This window comes from Meleagris gallopavo, chromosome 1, assembly GCF_905368555.1.
Source record: "Meleagris gallopavo chromosome 1, MGAL_WU_HG_1.1, whole genome shotgun sequence".
NCBI classification, from domain to species: Eukaryota; Metazoa; Chordata; class Aves; order Galliformes; family Phasianidae; genus Meleagris; species Meleagris gallopavo.
This window is the reverse complement of record NC_139404.1, coordinates 67062224-67087284: the sequence shown is the minus strand read 5'-3', so window position 1 is coordinate 67087284 and position 25061 is coordinate 67062224. Positions and strand designations below refer to the sequence as shown.

At 40.3% G+C, this 25061-nt stretch overlaps 1 protein-coding gene across 3 annotated transcripts in view; it reads left to right on the top strand.

The window, feature by feature from the left end:
• The window catches only part of ITPR2 (inositol 1,4,5-trisphosphate receptor type 2), a 263980-nt gene that overhangs the window by 214606 nt on the left and 24313 nt on the right, over positions 1–25061 (top strand). For all 3 annotated transcript variants that reach the window (XM_085231963.1, XM_085231974.1, XM_085231957.1), the window contains 9 exons: positions 1750–1942; positions 4704–4829; positions 7566–7741; positions 9021–9185; positions 11323–11518; positions 13592–13684; positions 18532–18659; positions 20518–20683; positions 21934–22094. In XM_085231963.1, coding sequence (XP_085088089.1) covers positions 1750–1942; positions 4704–4829; positions 7566–7741; positions 9021–9185; positions 11323–11518; positions 13592–13684; positions 18532–18659; positions 20518–20683; positions 21934–22094 — 1404 coding nt within the window. The remainder of the gene's footprint in view (positions 1–1749; positions 1943–4703; positions 4830–7565; positions 7742–9020; positions 9186–11322; positions 11519–13591; positions 13685–18531; positions 18660–20517; positions 20684–21933; positions 22095–25061) is intronic.

Here is a 25061-nt window from a genome sequence, read left to right as displayed (position 1 = left end):
CTGTAGCTGCTAATGAGGTAGGCTACTGTTGACATCCTTATCTGTGCTAGCCACCAATCTTTTTGCTGCTCACATCATAGAATCATAGAATCACCAAAGCTGGAAAAGATCTCTAAGATCATCTAGTCCAACCATCCACTTACTACCAATATTGCCCACTAAACCATGTTCTTAAGTGTCACATCTACACATTTCTTGAACACCTCCAGGGATGGTGACACAGTACATAGCAACATGGCTGGCTCTGTGGCTGTGGTGGTTGTTCAGAGGGCAGTCAAGTGCACCTTTTAACATATTTTAATGTTTTGGAGGCTCTTAAGTTATTTCTTAGCAAGTATCGGGTGACTAAGTTGTCTGGGTAGGCTGCAGATGTGGGCATCAAAAGAAGCGCTGTGATCTGCTTCTGTCTGACAAATGGATTCTTACAAGAGTGATTCCTAAGATCTCTTCAAACATCATGACCACTGTAACTGACAAAGCCTATTTTTCTGCCAAAGGCTCTATTCTGTGAGCCTCTGCTATCTGGCATACTTTTTAACTGTAGAGCACCATATGAAGCCTACCTATTCATTTGAGTCCCAGATCAAACTGAAGATGTGCTGTCAGGGTCTTTCACTTGCCACACAATCCCAGAGCACAACCACTGGCCTGAGAAATAATTGCTTACCTAGGATACTTCAAAGTAGCCTGTTCAGTTTTACATGATGCACTTGCCCTTGGGCAGACGAATAATTATCCTTCATTTTCAATGCACATATGCTTGAATATTTTATGCTTAAAAATGGCTTAGGATGAGTTTGATTTTTAGTACGTTCATCTAATAAATATGAATTATAAGAGAGAAAGGAAGGCCCTGCTATGCAAGACTGTGATTGGAAAGCTGAAACTCAGCCTAGCATTGTAGCATTGCACCTAAATCAAATGGATTGTTCTTTAGATGAAAGCACTCTTTGACCTCTTAGACATTTCAGATATAGCTCCCTGATGTTGGGATATCTCATTTGTTTGATTTGAAAGTCACGTAGTCTCCTTTTTTTTTTTTCTTTTCCGTAATACTGCCTCTACTGAAACATGGGTCTAGAAGTAAAAATGAGGTTTCTACCCATTTTTCCATTGACTAGTAATGCAGACTCCATGAACAGAAAAGGAAAGCAATTTGGATGACGGTGTAGTGAAATGGAGTAAAATCTAAGTCGCTCACTGCTAGCTCAGTAGACTCTGAAACACAAATAATGCAAGACCTTGTTTCTTGCCAAGTAAGCAAAGAAAAACTGACGAGCTATGGGTTCTCTCTGAGTAACAAGTTGCTTTTTTTGCATCTTCACCTTCACAACTTCTGTCGTCACAGAAATAAATTCAAGGTAAAAGAAGAGTTCCATAATCCATCAGAAAGCCTCTGAACTTCTGCACTGTTTAGTAGAAGAGTTTCATTTCAATCTACTGCAAAACTGAAGCATTCTAAACTGGAATACTTTTTATGTTTGGGGGAGGTTTGAGCGTAGGTTTCAGTTGAGATATATGATTTGTCACTGTATTTTCAAGCAGATTTTTGAAAATAAAAAATAATAGAAAATAGAAATGCAGTTTTGCTTTATGTTTTAGGATTCATTGACTGACTTTTTGGTAATGTCCAAATAATTTATGCATTCATTTATAAATTATAAGGAAGCTGTGAGCAAAAAGAGCTGTGACAAAATGGTTAAAAAGTCACTGATCCTGAGAAAAAATATATGTACATTTTATTTATAGATTGTTCGTCATGATAGAACAATGGAACAAATTGTCTTCCCTGTCCCAAATATTTGTGAATTTCTCACTCGGGAATCCAAAAGTCGGGTATTCAATACAACAGAGAGAGATGAACAAGGGAGCAAAGTCAATGACTTTTTCCAACAGACAGAAGATCTGTACAATGAGATGAAATGGCAAAAGAAAATTAGGAGTAAGTATTGCAGTTTTGAAAAATACCTCAATTATGTTAAAACCTCACTTTTAAGTCTTCAAATATTTTCAATTTTAGTAATACGCTTTTTGCTATTCACTCTGATATTGCAACAGGCAAAGCTTCTCAGAACTTGAGAGAGTAGATCTACAGGGTGTAGACCAGCTGAGACACTTGCATGCCACCATAAAAGAGTCATAACATGGAGTTGCTGCTAATGTAAATAATGTGTTCAAGATGCTGTTCTGGACTGCAAAAGTTAAATGGAAAAATGGATGAACAGGGTGTAGCTCCACTAAACTCAGTAGAGTGGCATCTAATTAATCGAAGACCTCTAATATATAACAAAACCACGTATAGCTGCAGATTTGAGGTTTGCAGATTCCTACAAGATCATTAAAAATATGTTAATGTCAGTCACTTAAAAACATCTCTCAGCAGAACTTCAGCTGCTTTAAATCTGCATGACTCCCATGGAGTCCGTTCCCCTTTGCCAGTTCACATCAGCCTTGCTTGACTAGGTTGCAGTATGTCCCCATCTGAGCCCATCCTGGTATGTGTACTGTGGTAGTGGGAGAGGCATATATACTTGCTTAAGTTGCAAGGGAGACCAAACCAGGTAAGATGAGTTTCTCATTTTGTTCACTGGTGGGCATTACAGCTGCTGGCCCTCACCAGGAATGGGGCAACTGCTGCTCCTACCAGTGTCCCAGGGTTGGGGAGCTCCTGCCAGCTCTGCAACTGTCAGCTGTGCCCTTTGAATTTGGAGCAGAGAATCGAGGCTACAAACTAATTTAACATCCTTGACAGACAGAAAGGAAATGTATGTCATATATGTGTATACGTGTATATAAACACATAGGGTGTATCACTTTGTTCACTGCTAAAATGCAGATGCTGCTGGGGTGGCAGACATCAGCTGTTTAGATGCTCACAGCAGCGTTACGCAATTGATTAGGAAGGAAGTGAAGAACAGGATCTATGGTCATAGCAGCAGGGAGTTTGGATACTTGAAGCAATATGCCTTAATGCAGGATCCTTAATGTGAAAGAACAAGAGTGTTGGATACAGTTTCTTAAAATGTCAGTTCTCAAGTTGTAATTTTCAGAAGTAGTTGAAAGTTTTCCGTATGAATCCTACTGGCCCAGATCCACTTTTCTTGGTGGCACTGTGAAAAGTTGTCTGTACTGACAATCTGACCAGAGTAAAGGAGTAAAATACATGATTCTAGAATAACTCCCTAACTCTGCAGTCTGTTTGGGAATAAAATTCATCAGATTGTAGAAAAATTACTTCACTGACAATAGTGTATCTGTTTTCTCTTGCTTGAGAAATGCAAATTAAAAAAGCCCGACCTTCTACTTACATAAACCAGACCTCCCTGATGGTATAAGCAAAGAAAACTGGTTTATTTTTATTCAGAATAAAAATTCCTCAATTCCTTTCATCAGTGGAACAGCCCATAAGTCTCCATGTTGTTTTTTTGTTGTTGTTTGAAAAGATAATGTAAGTTTAGGTTTGGTTCATTGTTTAGCCAAGTGTCTGTTACCAGGCAGTCTCTATTGCTGAAATTGACAGATGCCATTTGCAATGGCTCCAAATGCTTAAATCCCAGCAGTCAACAGCACAAGGTTATCGCTTAATCATATTTAACCTAATTATTTACCTAATCACTATTAAAATCTATTTAGACTGAGACGGTCATTTTCAGCTGAAGGAGTCTACATGAAATGTTAGCTGGGTGCAGGCAAGTCAAGAATATGTTTTTCATACTTGCAAGAGTCTCTCAGTACTTGAAAATCTAATTGACATGAATACATCATCTTCCAATAGCTAAACTTATCTGACTAAGGGTTTTCTCACACTACTGCACATTTCAAATGTTCACTTAAACATATGATAGTGCAGTCTCAAATATGAGGTGTTTGCCTGGGTCTTAGTACCCTCTGATCTTGTTCCTGGGCTTTTTGCTGAATCGTTTATGTGACTCTGGACACGAAGTATTAACACTTCTTTTTCCTTCTCTATTTTGCATTTTCTAACTTGGTTAAAGGTCCTTTGGAATACAGTCTGCTTCTGTGTATTCACACAGTACTTCACATTTGAAGGTCCTGGCTTCCTTTTAAAGCTTCAAATAATTTTAATAGCACAGAGTTGTTGCTCAGCAGGTAATCTTGGATGTCTGAGTATTGTACAGGAGATAGCTTTCATGGAACCATACTGCATTCAGACCAAATTTTATCTGCTCCTCAAAGTAGATCGAGATATGTTTAGTTTGATAGAGGTGGGGAAAGTACTGCAGTTCTGAAGCTTTGCCTGTTGCATTTTTCTTTGAATAATATCATCTGCATAACTGATCCAAATGGGTCAGCTGGATGACCTGTGCTGGGTCTCCTGGTTGCCTGTCATGCAGGATGTCTGAAATCCAGCTGTTCACTGGACTCCATATTTCCATACAGAGAGGCTACAGTTTCAGAGCCAGGACACAAGGTCCAGTTGTAAAATCTCAGCTGAGGCAAAACTTTCATATATATTGAACTGTATTGGAGATTTTGGATGAAAAGTCCTGCTTGAAACAATATTTTATGACTAGCCTATGTTTACTACGTCTCTTTTAGCTAATTTTAAAGTTCTGCATGTTTGTTTTGTTTACCTCAGTTTTCTTCATTAATCTGTATTGTTTAACTCCCTCGAGACCATTACTGACTGGGCTGATGCCTACTTTCTTTCCATTCATTGCTTTTTTTTCTCCCCTTTCTAGATAATCCACTCCTATTTTGGTTCTCACGACACATCTCTCTGTGGGGAAGCATTTCCTTCAACCTTGCTGTATTCATCAACTTAGCAGTTGCTCTGTTCTATCCCTTCGGAGATGATGGAGATGAAGGCAAGTGGAATTTGGTTTTATTTTTCCTTTTGATTTTAGTTGCTTTTATTCTAAGGTAACATGGTTATGTAAAACTGCATCTTCAGGTGTGCTTGTTTCTGCAGAAGCCGTGTAGTGTCTCCTAGAAAGGAACCAGATGTTGTCTGAGACGCTGATCTTCAGTGTGTCATGTCCTATGTGACATGAAACAAAACAGACAGAACACAGGAGCTGATCTGAAGATCGTGAAGATCTTTTCTTTTTTGCTTAATTATTGTCAGATTGCAGTGTACTAATGCACACATTCAGTTATAGCTTCTGAGCTGAGGAAGGGTACCTGGCAGCAGAGGGACTGAGATTCCATAAAACTAACCAGTTTGAGTGATTTGCAATGTTAAAACGTGTGGAATATGATGATATGAAAACTAGCTCATTGACATCTGATGATTTTATTGGAATAAAAGAGCCACTGATGCAGACGACAAAAACATTATATAAAAATATGCTTAAAAGGTGTGATTCTGTCTCTGCTTCATCACATGTCACAGAAATGCAGCAAATAATAAATTTCATTAAATAAATGCAGCAGAGTAGCAGGTGGCCTCTTTGAATCCCAAACAAGCTTAATTGGGATAAAGGAGACTAGTAATGGGAGTAGATCCATTCACCTCTGGGTCTTTGATTCATGTCCATTCTAGCCAGTAATGTGACTCGAAGTCACTTCTGTCTGATGGCATGTAAACTGCACTACTGGAAACAGGCCAGCTTCTAGTAGATGCATGTGTTTTTCAAAAATACCAGAATTGGCACCATCCAACATTCCTGTTGGCTGGCTAAACAGAAAGCAGCAGATTAAAGCATATTGGCATGGAGACCACATTGCACTTTCACCTTGCAGGGTGGGCTCTGCAGGTCACAGCACAGGGAGCTCCACAGCCTTGTGTCTGCAGGGTTCAGCTGTGGAAATGGGAAGCATTTGTACGCAGTGCTTTCCTGCCTGTAAGCAGAAGAGTCACTCAGAGTGCACACATGCCAGAGTGCAAGAGAAGAAATGAAGTGTTAAAAATAAACCTTTTAAGCTACTGAATTTTTAGCTAATTTATACTCAAGGAAATCCTCTGGTCTGCAGTCAATAGGCATTAATACTTGGAACTGCAGATTTATATGGTATTAGTTAAAGTGGCCCCAGTAATCCAGTGATTTCAGCAACAGTGCATTTCAGGATTCCAATTCCTAGTCCTTGCAGCAGTAGAAGAGATTTCTGAACAATAAACAATAGGTGTGGCCCAATGGGATAAGCACGGTCACGAGGCAGACTCCTTACTTCCAGTCGCCACCAAAAACTGATCTGGGAGCTGGAGTTTGTCTCACATTTTCCCCCTTCCCCTTGTGCAAATCCATACTCACGTGTCCGAGGTGCTTGGGCTGATCTAATCATCTCAGGAATGCTGCTGCCTTCTGATGGATTTCTGCACTTCTTACATCATACGGCATAAGCGAAATTGCACTCCAGATGAGGGTTCTTTGCCCTGAGCATATCTGCATGTGTTACATGACACAAAATCATTTGACCTGCAGTAGGGAAGAAGGAAAAATTTATTAAAGAAACACCGAGTGCTTCGCTCTTATTTTTCAGCTTCACTTTGAAGCTATTTTTTAGGATCCATTAAAAATTTCCAGATCTCATTGGCAAAGAAACTATCCAGCAGAGCTGCCCTTGAATCTCTTGCCAAGGGATATAAACACTCCTGAACTTTGGAAAAGTTTGGATGCCATCTGAATTTCGAGGACAAGGCCTCACCTTACTGTTTTCACTGATGCTGCTTAGCTGTGTATCTGCTGCCAAAGAGATACCATTATTCCTATTGTGATCCTTACTAAATTCTCTATTCCGTTCTCCCCTGCCACTGAGCTCTCAGTTAATCAGTAGAAGTCAGCGTATGAGTGTGACAGCACCGCGAGATCTGAATGTGCTTTTTGCATCAAAGCGACATGGTGTGTTCCCAGGGCCTTAAGCAGAGGAGAAAGGGAAACCACGGGCTTCTCTCAAGTCTCATGGACAGTCTGGGAGCCATCACCTTGCCCAGCCTGACTCTGAAAGCTTACGTGCCTGTAGGAGCTTAGCAAGAGCAGGGACCTGCCGCCCGCTGGGAGAAAGGCGCAGTGGTTCGGCAGCTCCTGGCAGTGCAGATGCTGCTACTTCTGCCCAAGTCCTCATGGCCACCCCCCACTGTGGCAAGTGGCTGATTTTTGAGCAGAGGCAGAGCTGCCTCCTGCTGAATGCCCGCAGCCCTTGAGCAGCAAGCTGCTTCTCTAAAAGCAGGGCGCTTCTGTGCCCTTTGGGTTGGGAACGAGATGCTGTGGCTGGTGCTACTGCTGTGCCACCCCAAGGACCGGCTATTTCTGCAGCTGAACAATCACCGAGTTAGACCGAAGGATTCCTAATGATCCTTGCAAGAGGGAGATAATTAGTAGCCTGCTCCAGGAACAGGGTAAACTATTTCATCTCTGAGCACTGTGCAGATTTTAATGGAAATTTCATTAGCTGCTCTTATTATATTACCTGTGCAAATCAACAATACTATGATAATAATAGTTCTTACTGCAGTTAGGGTAAGTCGTGGTCAGCAGTGATGCATGAGTCACACTTTGTCTTAGCTCTATGGGCCAAGGAATTGATCTTCTGGATCTGTTTTGTGGTGAAAAACTGAGTCTCCAAAGATGTGTTTCTCAACTCTCTCATTCTCCTCCATACAGGCACACTTTCTCCGTTGATTTCGGTCCTCCTCTGGATAGCTGTGGCACTTTGTACAGCAATGCTGTTTTTCATCTCCAAGCCTGTTGGCATTCGACCCTTTCTGGTGTCTGTTATTCTCAGGTCTATATATACAATAGGGCTCGGTCCTACCTTGATACTTCTTGGTGCTGCTAATGTAAGTACTCAAGCAAGCACAATTTTCCCTTCCACCAAAGGCAGAGATATTAAGGGTCTTAATTAGAACTGTGCAAAGAACTTTTTCAGGCTCACTGGTTAACACAAAGAAAAAAAATAATTTCCAGTCATCTCGAAACAGTGATGTCAGCAAGCAGAAAAGCTGAGAAAAAAAGATTTGGTTTTGTTCACATGCAAATATTTTAAAAATAAAAACAATATGAAATTTCAAAGAAATATTGCTGAATGAAAGGAACCAAATTTACAGTTCCTTGTGTTAAAAGAAAAATTTTCTCTACAAATATGCTCAGCAGAATTGACACAAATTTGTCAGGTGTTTCTGTGAGCCTAAATCTATATTTTTGAAAAAAGTTTTCAAAATTAAAAATTCTCTCAGCCCTTTCCTAGATCTCTTAATTTATTCATGGCTATGTTTGCATGTTTACTGAGCTTTGTAGGATAGGCAGTCACGCTCATAAGTCATCATTTTAGATTTCTGCCTGACTGTTGCAGCCCTAATTCAGCTTAGCACCAGGCAGCAAAGTATTAGGTTATTTGATTCTGCAAAAATTTTGCGTGCTCAAAAATGCCCAGGCATGTAGTCCGAGGTAAAGACGAGCAAGCAGTGCTTGGCCATGTCAAATTTGTGAAAGAAGAAACATGTTGAGTCCTTATTGCTAGTCCTGGATTACCAAACGCCCCTTTCTTATGTACTTCTGCAATACTTCTCACATGCAGGCAGAGCTCAGAGCAATGGCAAATCTGTTGCTGGTATTTAAAAACCATTCTTCAGAAATGACACCGGTACATTTAAAAGGGATCTTATTCTGAAAAAAATGTGATCTGAGCAAATGGGAGATTTTCCCACCTCTACACAAGCTGTTGTGTTACTATTGTTCTCTTAGCAATTGCATTTATAGCTGCTCCTGCATGGGCTCAGATCTGAACTCATTGTTAGGAATTGGTAGGAATTGGTAGGAATTCACTCCCCAGTTGTTGTTTAATGCCTTACGATGTTAATCCCACCATGCCTTCTCATGAATGTTGTAGAGATCTCAGTGCAGTGGTGAAGGGGTGATACGCTTCCAGTTACTCTGATGGACTCACACCCAGTGTGTCTTGGAGTTAGATTTGTTTCATTTGAACTTCAGCCATCTAGAAGTTGAGTGTTTGTTCAAAGTAGCCTATCCAGAATTTTTCATTCTACAGCAATGCAAGCAATAAATAACAGCATTTTTTTTTCTGACGGAATAAACCTAGCCTTTCTTTACCTCCCATAGCTTTGCAACAAAATAGTGTTTCTGGTGAGCTTTGTTGGAAACCGGGGAACTTTTACTCGTGGCTACAGAGCGGTCGTCATGGACATGGCTTTTCTCTATCACGTGGCATATGTCCTGGTCTGCATGCTGGGCCTCTGTGTGCACGAATTCTTCTACAGTTTCCTGGTAAGTGTGTGCTTCTGTGGAGGGGAAAACTTTGCAAAAATAGAAAATACCGTTGCACGTATGCAGCTGTCTTCAATTTCTTCCTGACAATCAAGCCAAATCATGTGTATTTTTAGCATGCCATTGTGTTGCTGCCCTGTAGGAGCTGCTGTTTTCATTAGAACCTGCTTCTGTTGGGAGTTACTTTATCTGTTTTAGAGGTGACAGTTTTCTGTTTCTTTTCATGAAATTATCATGCAGCCCACTCCTTTCTTCTATTCTTCCCCAGCATGCCTTTATCCAGCGTATGTTATTCCTGTATCTTGTGTCAGTTGGGTCTTCAGGCTGTGATCTGCCTGGCCAGGAATTGGCCACTGCTATTATGCCAACTATTCCATCCCTCTGTACATGTTGCAATAAAAAAACTACTTGGGGAATAGGGATGGCATGCCTCTGGAAAGATTCATCACATTAAATGTATGCCACTTCAATTTTCTTTTGTTGCCATTACCCAGATAGAATGCCTTTTTATAATATGATACAGGTGCAGTGAAAATGAATCATACAAAATTATGCTAAACTCAGCTAACTGCTCCCTTCATGCTGAGTGGTAGTAAAAGGGGTTTCTTGTTTTCTAATCCTTTTGCTCCATACTAAAACATGAAACTTTTAGGGAGACAGAACAAATTGTGGTCATTTATATGTATTCACTATCCTGCCGTTGTATTTTTCTCAGCTTCCTAAATAGGGGTAATATCACAGAGGTGTGCTAAGCACTCCAGAATTTAGGGGTTCAAACCTTACTCTCTCTTACTGAAATCACTTTCCAGGTCAATATCTTGACAGTAAAATCAGCTTCAGGATTGGACAGACTTCAAAATAGTCAAGATTTTGAGGCTTTAGCTGCAGGGCCCTTTTCAAGTGGATGGATGCATCTCCCCTGCTAATTAATGCCCTCCTTCAAAAATGCACAGCAAATCATATTACTCCTTCAGTGAGTAGGGGATTCTCTATTGTAAAATACTGATGTGCCATGTAGTTGAGGAAACATTTTATATACTTACTTTTTACAGTGATGACTGTGAACAAATGTTTGTGATTCGTGGATGTTATAATTATCCATTCCCAAGTTACTTACAGGTGTTCACTTTGTGGTGGAAGTATTCCAAACTCTGGTATTTGTTCCTCATTTTAAGCTTTGTCTTGTATGGAATGAATGATAACTGTCTTTCCTCTTTCTACCTTTATTATTTATCCTTTCACAAGGCTGTGGATTTCAGGTCTTGTGAATTGTGACTAATACCTTGTCCTGTGGACCATTTTGATCAATCACAGTCTGTCACTTAATATCTATAATCAGTGTGATTTGAAGTGGAAATACAGATAAAATCCAAAGCACTATAACAAATCAATAGAATTGTAAGAGAGAAAAAAGCTGTAGATTCTTGAAAAGCACTTATCACATTTAATTGCTATTTTTAGGCCTTTGACATTTAAAGAGATATTACCTTCATGTATACTTTTCTTTAAATACCAGGAAAGCACACAGTGCAGGGTAAATGAGAATGGAAGTTTGGGCTTTTGTGCAAATAGTGCAATGAATTTAAGTTTGTCCTAAAAAGAGATGGCCCAAATCCTTGCACATGTGAGTCATTTTTAAATGATCCCACGAGCTCAAAGAAACAGCTTACAGACGTAATTACTTGCTTGCACAAGTAAGTTTTTCAGATGCAACCCATGCGTCTTCATCAGATGGGACATAACAAGAAAAATAAATTTGTGGATGTAGATCTGTAGTATGGATACATTGTCTTTGAATTTTAATCTAGCCTGGTTTTGAGTATGAGTAAACAATGAATCTTGTTGGTAACAACTACCTGAGTCTGAATCAGGCTCCTATATAAAACATATGTTTTAGCTTTCGATTTTGCTATAATTTTAAAATTTCAAATTCTGTGCTTGATTGTCCCCTCCTGTATATGCAACCCCAGCACCCATTGAAATCAGTGTGAATTGTATGTTTATGAAGTTAGGACTTCAGAACGTGGATAGATGCATGTTTCAGTAGTTCAAATTGTGTTCCTATGTAGGATCTGCATGTACACTGTATGTAGCCTCATTTGTATTCATTTTTTCCTCTACATTATTATATTTCCAGCTGTTTGATCTAGTATACAGAGAGGAGACTTTGCTAAACGTGATAAAAAGTGTTACCCGGAATGGTCGTTCCATCATCCTCACTGCAGTGCTAGCACTCATCCTGGTTTATCTCTTCTCCATCATTGGGTTCCTCTTCCTGAAGGACGACTTCATCATGGAGGTCGACAGATTGAAAATCAGGACTCCTGTTGCAGGTATTGCTTTTCTTATTAAAATTTGCTTCCAAAGTACACCTTTCTGTCTGTCTGACTGAATCTTTACTCAAAGGAAATTTTAACGATGTGTTTGTACCTTGTGGAAGCCAATCTAACTCCTTATACCTTAGGACTAAATTAAGACTCTAGGTAAAATTTCATGCTTAGTTGTTTTTGAGCCTTTCCTGTTGAAATACTAAAATCTAACACTCACAGTTTCTTTTCTAAGTTCTGCTAACATTAAAAAGATATACATCTACATTTCATAAGTATTATGAAGAGCAACTCCAAGTGGATTCTGATGGTTCTCATTCCACCTCAAAAGCAGTGCTTATTATTTTCTCTGTGCTGCATGAGGCATGTAATCTTAGCATGTTCAGTAAGTCTATTCACCTGATCACTATTTAAGCTTCATGCAGCAGAAATTTATTACAAAATCTATGTTTTGCTGATAGGAGATTTCCTGAGAGCATCTTGTAAATTCAGCATATATTTTAGAAAATACACACTTAGTGTATAATCTTGGTTTCAGTAAAATAATCAGAAGGTTTTTAGCCAGTTTTTAAAATGGCAGGATTTCAACTTCTTGGAATGAGAGATTTTACCAAAATGGACAGAAAATTGCAAGCTCTATTTGCTAGAAAAAAAGCTAGGTTGGGTATGCTGAGATTTATATACTTGCTACCAACCAGCCTTCTGGGAGCAGGGGCAGAGAAGTAACTGTCTGCATAGAAATACCTGAGAATAACTTTTGGTTAAATTCTAGAGGAATGTATTTCCCAGTGCTGAGCGCTCCAGATATGTATGCAAGCACAGAGCAACCAGTAGGAGCCAGCTCAGATTGTGTGCACTCCTTTTTTGCCAGCCTTCTCCTAACTCATACTTCAGGACCTGCCGCACAAAATTAGGCAAAGCTCATTCATGACTTATGGGCCTAAGGGAGTATGATGGACTCATATATCTAATTGATACCATGTAAGAAAAGGAACTTGACAAATTTCTTTAACAGACCTGGCTTTATGTCACTGATCATCTTCAAAGGGCTAAGATGACTTATATTTGATTTACCATTCATTTGGAGTCAGAACTTATCATCTGAAGATTCGTTTAGAAAAATAATTGTAGCTACCCTAGAAGAAAGGAGGCTAGGTTACATGGAACACTGGTCTCATCCAGAGCAGTAGTTACTGTGTGATTATGTTTCTTCAGTTGAGTTCTTAAGAAGGTTTTAGTGGTATGTGTGTGTGTTTCTGGCTTAATGCATTGCCATTGCTGATCAAAAACACATCAAGCAAATATGCTGATGGTATACTTATAGAACATCTTGCATCCCAAGAAAAGTGCTTTAAATTTTTTCTTTAAAAAGTAACACAAAGACAGAGTCAGAGTGGATGTGTTTTCTGTGTTACAGAAATTTTCTTAGGTTTCTACTTTGGTTGCATCATTTTGCCTTCATTTTTTCTCTGTAAACCTTTTTGTACCTCTGATTTGAAATGCAGAAAATTGTTGAAGATGCACAAGATAAAATTGGTTTGATAAAATCAAGTGGATGTACACATTTACCTACTTTGGGAATGTTAAATTAGTGTTTTACTCAAACCCATACATATTTACAAATGAGTACCAAAGTGTGTTATAATCCTTGAAAACTCTTAAATATTCTACGTTCAGGATAACTGAACATCAGCTTGGTGTCCTTCTTGTCAGCTTTTGTGAATAATTTATCCAATGGTTTTAAAACTGACATTATTTTTATATCTGACAGTTGTTCCTTGCTTTGAATATATTTTGTTTCAACCAGAAGAAGCATCATTTGATGTAGATTCATTAATTTCAGGAGATGAAATAGGAATAGCTGTGATACACAGTAAATATAAAACTGTTTTTGTTCCTTGTGATTGCTTTGAGCTGTTGATGCAGAATGCTTGAGGAAGGAGGAACTGGTGGTATAATTTGTTCTGCTTTTTCTTCTCAACTTTTCAAATTGGTGACTTGCTTCCAGAAAAATATTGATTGAAGTCTTTTTATCAGTGCAGTATCTGTCTTTTTATCAATATTCTGCTATTTCCTTAGGTATTGGTGAAGTCCCCACTACAACCCTCACATCAATGATGGGAGCCTGTGCAAAAGAGAATTGTTCCAAAAGCATTCCTATTATTAACTCAGGTTAGTACAAAAGTTTCCCAAAATTGATGATCAATTGGAACTGAGGGATTTGTGTGTTATTATTACAGAGACTGTGTGTGAAAAGTGATTATCGTTGTAAGTCAGAAGCACTCAACTTCTGGAATGCTTGGAGTTTAGCTGACAACTTGCCTGTAATTGAAGTGCTTTTCCCACACCTGATTACAATTGCAACAACATGAGTTTTGTTATTAAAATAGCATGCTGAATCGTTATGCTTCAACAGACAGGTCTTTTTTTTTAATCTGGCTTTGCTGAGAGAAAAAGCTTGCTGCTTACTTGCAGCATTCTCACCTGCACGGAGTGAGCCACAATTAGATCCATTTAGGGCTGCTTGAGTTTGTTTTAATGATGTAGCATTTAACAGTAAGCTTTTGTTTCTACTTTTCCCATGTGTCTAGGCTGAGGTTGTAGTGTAGGCAGAAAACCTAAGAGCTCAGATCCCGGACCAGCTATGCCTTAATGAGTTACTGTGGCTCAGTTAAGCATGGGTAGCAGTCCATCTGTGTGTTCTCAGCTTGTGGAAAATGCAAGGAAACGAAGCTGTTACAAGCCTTGCTTGTGATAGGCAAGTTTTGTTTCTTTATGTTTGTGGCAAGTGAAATGCTTAATTGCTGTAGTTCAGCGGGTGAGTCGGTCTAGTTTTACTTTAATACCTGCATTATGAAGCTGATCTGTATACAGAAGGACCCTGTCAGCTGTATGTTCTGTTAAAAAAGGTCTGTACACTGTGTCCTACTGGGATCAAGTCAATTACCAGACATTGGGAGGGGAAGGAATTTTTTATGGATCAAGCTGACAGCGTTCCCTGCCCTCTTTTATTGTTTGAGGCTACAGAATCACTCAGGACCTCTTAACATTGGTGCTAGTCTGTCTCCCCTACTCTCTTCTCCTGAGACAGAATTGTTGTGGCATTTCGTCTTGCACTGCAATTGTTGCATTTGTTTTAGTGTGAGTGTGGCCTTTGCAGTGTGAGCAGTGGATGGTCTGTATGGGTGAATAGCCTTTTGACTTGCCTGTGATGCACTGAGTGAAAAGGAATTGTCTTGGGCCAATGTTTTGAATCATAGAATGAAACACAGAATGGCCTGAGTTGAAAAGGACCATAATGATCATCTAGTTTCAACCTCCCTACCCTGGGAAGGGTCACCAACCATCAGACCAGGCTGCCCAGAGCCACATCCAGCCTGGCCTTGAGTGCTTCCAGGGATGGGGCATCCACAACCTCTTGGGCAACCTTCTGAGTGAAAAGTTTTGGTTGTTGCTGAGTGGTAGTTGAGCGCTTGGGGCCAGGCTAGGCCACTTTGTGGGGAAGAACTGCTGCCATGATGGCACAGCAATGGAGCGGGCCACATTATAAGCTGTCCCAGGCTGCATGTGGCCCATGAATTGGACGTACCTGGTCTACAGGCTTTAACCATTTCCTGCTGCACTTGGCTGCGGTTGCCAGGGACTGAAGCTAGGACTTGAGCGCTCCCTTCCTATCCTGTGTTCCAGTGTATCCAGTATAACAATTTCACCTGCTTCCTTCTCCCTGTACTAATTTTGAACTTTTTGTTTATTTATTTATTCATGAGGATGAAGGGTGTGAGGGACAGGGCTATAAAAGCAGGCTTTTTCTCCCCAGCAAGTTTGTAAACAAGTGCATAAATAGGCTTCATAAACAAAATGGGAAGCTGTCTGACTAGATTGAGAAAATAGCCTAAGAGCTATTGCCAAAGCTGCTACATTCAAAAAAATAATCAGTCAAAAGTGATGCAGTTTAGCTTTTGCCAAGTTCTTTAAATGATAGAAATCTCACATTTCTTATTCTTTGACTACTGTTTCTTTAAAAATTAAACAATAATGGAAGAGGGGTATATGAAACATGTAAGTACTCTCTCACTTAATCTTGGACTACTTCTATTCATCCAGTAATATTAAAGAAACAACATTCAGGAAGAACCATTTTGCTCATTTTGGCCAATGAATAAACTCAGAAGTTACTGAGAATCTACCTTCTGTCCTCAGCTGGGACAGTTCTGCCTTCTGGCAAAAATGTGAGTGCAGTAGAATGCAAAGGCAAGTCAGCGTGGGAGTTGGCAGGATTCATGCTGTAGCAGCATAAAGAAATTCGCTGCTGTCCGTGGGATACATAAAGTGTTTTCAGTGACATCTCAGGTCCACAGTGGAAATGTAGATACGTTGCTTTTTAAATCATACCACAGCAAGTCATTTGTTCTGATGAAGTTGTGCCTCTACCTTGAGTTTCATCAGCTGAGCCTGAGCTCAGTCATTGCTTATTTTAGCGATGGAGTTAACTGAGAGGCAGTCCGCTCTGCTCAGGAACGTCCCCTCTCTATACCCTGCTTCCTCCCTACTGCATTGAGCTGTCAGGCTAAAAATATTTTGTCTCATTCTGCTATGGAGTCTCCCACTCTTTACTCCAAAGGATACTCCCTTTGGAGTATCACTTAAGTCTTTACCTGGTGAAGTGCTTAATCCTCTTAAAGGATCTTTACATTCCCTTATGTTGGCTTGGCCTTATGCACTTTGTGCTCTTTATTCCACAAAGGCCAATGCTGGAAAAATGCAGACACCTTTTTTTAAAGGGAGACATCTTCACTCATTCTACTCACAGTCCTGGTACCACTTCAGACAAGTTCAGTTTGATCCATGTGGGCATGCAAGTCTCCTCTGCCTCTGCTTGTGTTGCAACTCAAGCCCTGAAGCCAGGTGGCTGTGGGCCACTAGAAGCGCTTTTTAAGTGAATCTTCCTGCCATCCCACTTCATTGCCATGTGATTGACATCACGGGGTGGTCTCAGTGCTCATTCTACATTACTTTTGAATTAAACCTGATCAGAAGACAGCCTACCTTAATGTTGTCCAGCCATTAATGGGGTCACTCACCAGACAGGAGCTGTTGCAAGTAAAAGCCTTCTGAACCACATTCAGCATTGACATTGGGTTCCTAGCACCATTTCAAGCTCCAGATCCACTCCTGTTGGTAATGTGGGCATAGACTGTGTGTATGTGTGTAGACAAGCTGTGTCTGAGCCGTGAGTACTGCTGAGCAGTAGGGCAAACCAGCTGGGGCCGGACATGTGCCAGTAGAGTTACCCAGCTCCCATGTCTGCTGTTTCCAGCACCTGACCCTAGTCTTGTGAGTAACAAAAATCTTGTTCTCGAAGTACGTAAAGGAAATAGAAGCTGTGGCTTTTATAAAGTCTTTGGGTTTTGTTTTTATTCTATTTCTCTTGTGAATAGCCATCTTTTCAAGCACAGAGATTAGCTCCCAAAACATCCATGGATTACATTTGGAAAAAGGAAATTGGGACAGGATACAAAAGTAGAGGAGACAAATTGATGTGACTAAGGTCAAAGTGTGAGTAAAAATTATCCAGATGCAACAGAGGAAAAAAGAAGGTTTAATTGTTTCAATCCTTTCAATTTCAATATTCGAGCAGTTTTCTGGGAGTTTTTCATTGTTTCTGTTTTTTTTTTAAATCTGGAATTCTTAGAGGTAGCAGTGTCTGCAGTGAATATATAGATCAACAAGGAAGTCTATCCCATGTCTGCTTTTGCTTTTCTTTTTGCTTAGAGTCTCTTCAATCAGGAATTCTTTTCCATTTAATTTGCTTGTATATAAAAAGCAGTGGTGGCAAAAGCAGAGGATACCATCTCTGTTCTGCATGTATCTATCACATAAACCACAATTGAGGAACCCATGTTTTAAATCCAAATTGCTTGTCTGTAATGTGAATGCTTTCAGTCAGTTGGTGTATCAAAGTCTATCTCGATGCCTCAGATGTGGTTTGGGGGCTGTTAAATATGCTGTTTCAGTTAACTATCCCAGCAGGCAGTTGTTATTTATTAAATTGTATTACAGTAAGTGCGTGAGGCAAACCAAGTGAAAATTGCTGCCTTCACTGCTTAATCAAATGTATCCCTAAAGAGAAAGGGAGAGAGAGGCAGGATAAGCAGCAGTTACAGCCCTGACCCTTCAGCACAAGCCAGCAGGACACAGGGAAAAGCTCAAGCAGGGCTCTTCAAAAGGAGGTTGCTGATGCAGCCACAGCTTGAGAGTGCGTGGTGGGAGGAATTCTGGCCAAGGCAGAGGGAGTCCCTCTGGGACTTGTGTTCCAGCCCAGCTCCTCTACACGTTCAAATACCTCCTGCACAACAGTATCCTCTATGGCTCAGCCAAAACCATGCGGCAACTCAGCAGCAGAGATAAGAATAGAATCCAAGTTTTCAGGCTGAGGTCAGTGAGAGTCTTTCATTTAATGTATGTCAGACCTGCGCTTAGGCACGTGTGCTGGTGCGCCGGGGAAAGATCACGGACAGATTTACCGGTACAAAAGCCAGTACCTCCTGAACAATTTGAAATGCTAACATGACTTGGCTTGTGCATACGTGGGTAGAAGAATGATTTCACAGGAAGACAATGCTTCTGTGAATGTGCTTCTAATTCTGTGTTTATGTTGCTTCTCTTTTGCACGTCAGCTGTGCACTTTGGAGGCCCGCTGAAAAAGCAGTCATACTGAAACCAGTGGGAGTATTTGTAAGGGAAGGGATACTCCCATGACTAGAGATGACGACTCTGGTCATAAACGGTTACTGCTTGGGATTTTCGCTGTCTCTCTTCAGGGTAAATGTGGCTGCTGTGCCTATGAATGTTACCAGCAGTGACATGCAAATGGATAGGGATGATCATTGAAATTCTAGCTAGAGGATACAAAAGGCAGATGTATTGCACTTCCTTTCTCTCACTGAGAATTCTGACTTTGTTTGATAAGTGATCGTTTGATATTCTGATTCATGAAGGTGTTGTTCTCCTGTTTATAGGTGAGGAAGAGGAGGATGGAATTGAAAGGACCTGTGACACCCTGCTCATGTGCATTGTGACAGTATTAAACCAAGGTCTGCGAAATGGTGGTGGTGTGGGAGACGTGCTCAGAAAGCCTTCCAAAGATGTAAGTGTTCTGGCGGAAGAAATGCATTACTCCCTGTGCATCTCATGAATGCCAAAGTCAATTTTAGAGGTTATAGACAGTATTTTTATCTGGCCTGCTCTAATGTCACACAGTTGATTTATCCATGTAATTTTTAAATCTCAGATAGAATACTTAATGGGAAGAGCTAAGCTTGTTGCGATGATGTTACTTGAAGAAAGGAACTCTAGGCAGTAGTTTATCCCTTCTGGAAAACTGGAACATATTCTAACCTTCAAAGCGCTGCTAAGAAGTGTTGCTGGATTGGATCAGTTTACTATTACATTAGTAATTACAAATGGAAACTTTTGAAAAGGATTGACTGATAAGTTTATGTCAAGACTCTGTTCTAGTCCACAAGGTGTATTTTTAACTGAAATTCAGCCTGGCATCTGCACTGGAGTAGGACCTGTTGCTTATCTGTACTTATCTGATGCTTATCTGAACTAGCATCAAAGTCAAAACAGGATTTCATGTATCAGGGTGCAAGTCCTTTTCCAGAAGTTTTCTCCAAAATGCAGTTTATTTGAAAACTACTCATAATATTTGGGTTTTATGCATTTTGATTTACATTCAAGCAGAACAGCACAAATAAAGGCAGTGTAGCAGATCTTTGCCCAGTGGACCACATCTTAACAGAAAGATGAAACTCACAAGTAGTCCCTCAGCAGGATGTGCAAGAGTTTTGAGAAAAATAACTCAGTTCTACTACAACCTTTTGTAGGTAGTAGGAATCCAGATCCTTACTCATAGGCTAGGAGATTCTATAGGCTACAGTCTATCCACATGTGTTGCCTGTATATAGTCTATCCACATGAAGTGTGTAGATGCTTACAAACTTGGAAAATGACTCTTGCCACATAGCAGTAATGTCATGCCAACTAACTGCATTAAAGCATGTCATAAAAGGTACAAAGTTATCCAAACGAATGCATGGGAAACTGAGAAAATCGGTGCCTTCCAAGACAGCTTCATGATGAACAGGATTTGGATTTTATGTTTCTCCTTTTTACGCTGAGTGTTGTCTCCTGTTTGCCACAGAACAACTTTGCTATTTTATTGGAAGTGTTAATGAGAGTCCAGACTCTGGATATCCAGACATCCAGACTTTGCAAGAAGGAAAATAGTGAAGGCATGAAAATACAAAACTGTGATGAAATAGGGAAAATGAGCACTTCAGAGCAATTTGTGTGCATGTACGTGTTCTATTCCAGAAGGACACAAGCTTGGTCTACCCACTCTGAGCCAGCTTATAGCCAGGTGACTGGTTTAGTATAGTGTTAAAGCCACTAATGCACCATGTTTGGGCAGAACATGGTAGGCTACTTCAGCCTTGGCATCACGTAAGTATGCTCCTCTTGCTTCCAGTTGTTTAGTGTGCAAACTTGGCAACAGTCTGGAGAATTTCACGAGGACATTCCATAAGCATGTTTCCTTAAGCATATTCCTGTATGCCACAACGTAGCATTAAGGGTCATTGTTGATCTCAAATGGTACTAGAAGTGCTTATCCCTGTTAGTGTGCTGGCCAGGTAATTACCTTCAGTAGAGCACTACACTAAAGCATCTACACTGCACCTGGAACACAAGACAGTCTGTCTCTCCTTGATTTGGGAAACTGTGTAAAGGACAACAGGAGTCCCAAAGAGACAGGATTACATGCAGCCAAAACTTCTTTGTTTACTCATATAGCCAGTCCCTCTCTGTGCAAGTAAGGCTAGAAGAATTTGGCATATGAGGAGAAAGATGCATAACTTTGCTTGAGTTAATGTGAAAATGTTGTTTAATATTTTAGACGTTTGCTATTTTTGTATCTTACTGCAACCTTATTATTGTTGCAGGAGCCCTTATTTGCTGCTCGAGTTGTTTATGATCTTCTGTTTTATTTCATTGTCATAATTATTGTTCTAAACCTAATCTTTGGAGTCATCATTGATACATTTGCTGATCTCAGGAGTGAAAAGCAGAAAAAGGAGGAAATACTGAAGACGACATGTTTCATCTGTGGTAAGTTTCTGAGCTATTGAGACATTTTGTGGGTAAGGGAGTAAAATGAAGTATTTGTCAATAAATAGTGAAATAAGAGGGCTTATCTTCTGTGAGGAGAGTCTGTAAAAATGTCAGAATTTGGTTCCAAATTTGTTCGCTCTCAGCAGGAAACAAATTCGGTTTAGGAGTCAGAAGATAGCTTTGCTAAGAGGTGGCTTCACAGTCTCCACTTGGGGTCTGAGGGAGAAGTACTGTGTTTCACACTCGCATCATCACTATTGATGGAGATGGTGCAGCTGCTGACTTTATTTCACGTGTAGCGTGATGCATATGAAAGTACAGCTTGCTATTTCACAGCACAGTGGATTCCAGAAGGGTAACAGGAAAATCTGCCTATTTCAGAAGATGACTTGAAACAGGGAACCAAAAAATTAAATGAAAATCATCCTCACAAAGACCATGGGTGAATTGCACTTATTTTGAGGTGCAGCCACAAGGAGGGGCAGACCTTCACTCCCCCAGGGGACATTAGAATTACCTTCTTTTTGATAGGCTGGGTGTTGTTTCCATGGTTGTACTGACAGGGAAGAACACTGTGCAGAGTTTTAGTGTCAGTGGGAGCCCCTATAAGAGATCCAAGGAGGAAAGCTGTAACATGGAGAAAAGCATTGGTGAATCCTCTCCTTTCTCACTTTGTCATTCTTCGTCAGAGATTTGAGCAGAAACAAAGAATAGAATGAAATTCTTACAACTGCATCTCTGTAGAGACTGTATTTCTGCAGAGCTGCAGACTCACCTTCACTGCTAGGTTTAAGTGCTCAGCAATCCCACTGCAGCTTAAGTGGGACTACTCACATGCTTGGTGCTAAGCACGTGCATAAATCTTTGCAAGATCAGGACTGAGACTGCATGCTGTGTGCTAACCAGTATACATTTAGAAAGGATCAGAGTCAACACTTGTAAGGCACTTTATAGCCTTCAGCACAGAAGGCACTGTAAAACTGTAACTTATTTATTATAGTGTTATTGTTATTAACGGGGAAATATCACAAAAGAGAATAAGCGTTGTGCTGAAAGAATTCTGTCAGGAATGCCTCTGGCCTGGTATTTCGTGCCTGGCAGTTACTGTATGTGGTTATAGCTTTTAAATTAAGATCCTTCAAATTTATGATCCTTTAAATTAATTTAGGTTTCTTTCTCTAACATATTTAACCAGTATTTTTATATTATTTACTTATTTTTTTGTACTACGTTCATGTCTTTCGCAGGACTGGAGAGAGACAAATTTGATAACAAGACAGTTTCATTTGAGGAGCATATAAAGTCAGAACACAACATGTGGCATTATTTGTACTTTATAGTGCTTGTCAAAGTGAAAGATCCAACAGAATACACTGGTCCAGAGAGCTATGTGGCACAAATGATTGTGGTAAGTCAATTTGAGCACGTGCTTTATGCAATGGCTAGATGTTCTTTGCAGCACGAGCAGAGCATATCTGTCTTTTTCCCTCTGCCTGAACAATGGGAGGCATCGATCTGTGTTTTTAAAGATCTTTTCACGTGTCTTAGACAGTCTGCAACAAAGCCCAGTCTTAAACATAATGAAAAAGATGAAAGCAGAGGCCACGGTCTCTAGTTTGGCTTTCGTGCTCTCATGCTCTGTGGTTTCCGCTCCCTCATTAGCCAAACCAGAGGCAGAGGAGCATGCATCATAACATCTGCTACTGCTTTGTCCAGGATCTCTGGGCTGCTGTCCAGAAAAATAATGTCTCCTGCTGAACAGCAGAGCACAGGGTCAGTGTTGAGGGCTAGCATTTTCTCCTACGGCTGCTTCTGAACAAGCTATTGAAAAGACCAAGATGAGCTTCTGTGGGGATTTTAAGAGCTGCAGAAAATGCATCATGATGCAGTGAGTATGACTTGGATTCAGAGAAAGAAATTTGATGACATGGGAGCACACGTTCAATTACATTTCATTTCCAACTTGCTGCCAGAGGGTGCATTCTCATGAGAGAGAGGGCTGGTACCAGTGTTTGGGCTTCATTTTTGAGTAACTTCCACAACATCCCCATGAAGAGCAATATTTAGGTGGCCTTCTTGCTGTGATATCCTGGTGCACCATTTTGTTCCTGTGGATTTCCTGGCAGTTATTGCATTGCCAAGAGCTCTTGCCAGGGTCTGTGGTTGCAGAACTGGCATATGTCTGAATCTCAGAGGGGAGTGTAAACAAGTACACATCAGGCTACTGTTTATGCATTTCTGCAGCCACACTTTTTATTGAGAGTATCTACTCTGTTATCCTTCATTCAGCCTTTGATTATACATACTGCCTAACCTCACAAATGAAATTCTGGGTGCTCGTACAGTCCTCAGCCCAGCCAAGGGCAGGAGAGATGAATATCCTTTAATTTCAGCTGTCTGAAAATAAGGCACCTGGCTTAAATTGTTGCCAGCTCCCTCCCCTGTCAGTGAAGAAAGCTGGATCATTACCCTGCCCACCTAGATAGGTGTCTAGGATGGTGGTGGTAACACACCATGGCAACGCCTTTCTCACTTTCTCAGAGGGTCTAAATGATGAGTTTAGACAAGGTGCAGAACTGGGTGTTGGCTGAAGCTAGAGGGGAGGATTCACACGGCACACTTCTGTAAGTGCTGTTACTGCTAGATGGGAGGCAGTGTGGAGGGTCATGGGAATTGAGCGTTCAGGTACAGAGAAATGGCCTATATCCATGGAACTTGGAACTGCCAATTCTGTAGACCAACTCAGTAAATTTACGCTGTTAGGCAGTAATGGATCTCCTGCTGTGTAATGGGCAAAATAGAAAAGCTAAAACAAAAGCTTGCATCCTATGTTCCATTACAGGAAATTATTTGTAGTGTCAAGTTGTCCTCTAATACCTGAAACATGTCTAGCTTATCTCAGAAATGCTCTTTAATTCACAGAACATTTCCTGACTCTAGGGCCTGTCTCCTTTGTCTGGTCCTTCCTTACTCTCCTCTTCTTCCCTCTCCCTGAGATGTTTATATGGTTTTAAACTTTGAGAGTGTGTATGTTAAGTATTAATGTTTAATTCCAAGGGATGCATTAATATTCATAGTAAGTGTATTCATCCTGTGGCAGCAGAGGTTTGAATTTTCTGATGCAGTTCACTAATGTATTTTACGTTTGCATTAATAGTTGGAACTCCTGTTTGAATATCTAAAATATTAACAGAAAAGCACCAAAACGTGTGTGGCCTCAAGCACTGAACCAATTTCTCAAAGCTCCTCTGGGGCAGAATGCTGATAGTTTGAGTGGTTAATAGTAATCAAGAGTTTGGAATTATTAAACCCCCTGAGCGAGGGCTGGGTGGTTTTTTTTTCCATGTGTATGTATGAAAACAGTCGTTCTAGGTGGTGAGAGGGTTGCATATGGGCCTAGAAATGAAACATAATGCTTACAAGGAATGGAAGGAGGGAATATAGGAGTGGAAAGAAAGAGAAACAATATTTGAACAAATTCTGTGCTGTGGGATTAGTATTTGTATCTTTGTGTAGTTAAAATCCTCCTGTACAAAGTCTAGGGAAGGTGTGCTGCAGAAATGCTGGTTGTGTGAAGCAGAAGCAATTGGAACTGTTTAAGTGAATAAAAAGGGGCTCTTTCTCTTGGAGCCAGAGATTACTTGATACCACATGGTAGAAGGGCTATTAAGAAATGAAAGAAAATTATCTGACTAGAAGAATGTAGTGTTCTGGAAGTATGATATTCAGCTGGAAGAAATTGAGAGACAGAACTTTGCTTATGAGTAAAAGAGGAAAAAGCCATTGGTGCTGATGGAGGTTATGTGTTTTGCATGTTTCAAACCCAGCATGATAACAATGGAATAATATTGCACATACGTGGAATGCATTACCTCCCATGCAGAAATTAAACATGAGATAATTTTTTTTTACCTAAAGACAGAGAGAAAAACTGATTAAGACTTTTTGGTTGACTGGAAGCTGTGCAGCCACTCTTGCAATTCTGGGACAGGTAACAAAGTCCCTGATAAGGGGCTTAGGTTCTGGTTAGAATCTGGCACAAGAGAGGCAGACTTCAAATGAACCTTTCACAAGGGAACTGAGGCTTGCCAGTGAAACAGATTCATTACCAAATGAGGCTGATGAGGCTGATGTGACACTGTAATTCAAATGAGAATCCAAAATATATAGAGAAGAGGCTCAAGGCAAAAGGCAATGTAGCATTCAAAGTCAAAAGTGAGAAAAGAATATGCAGTTTCTTTTTCTAAGTGAACCTGAAGAAGATAATGCCTAGCGTATCAGAAAAGATGCAAGAAATGCAGTGGATTACAGTATATAGTAATGAAAAGCACAAAATAGACAAAGGGGAGGATGGCAGCATTCTTGTTCGAAAAGC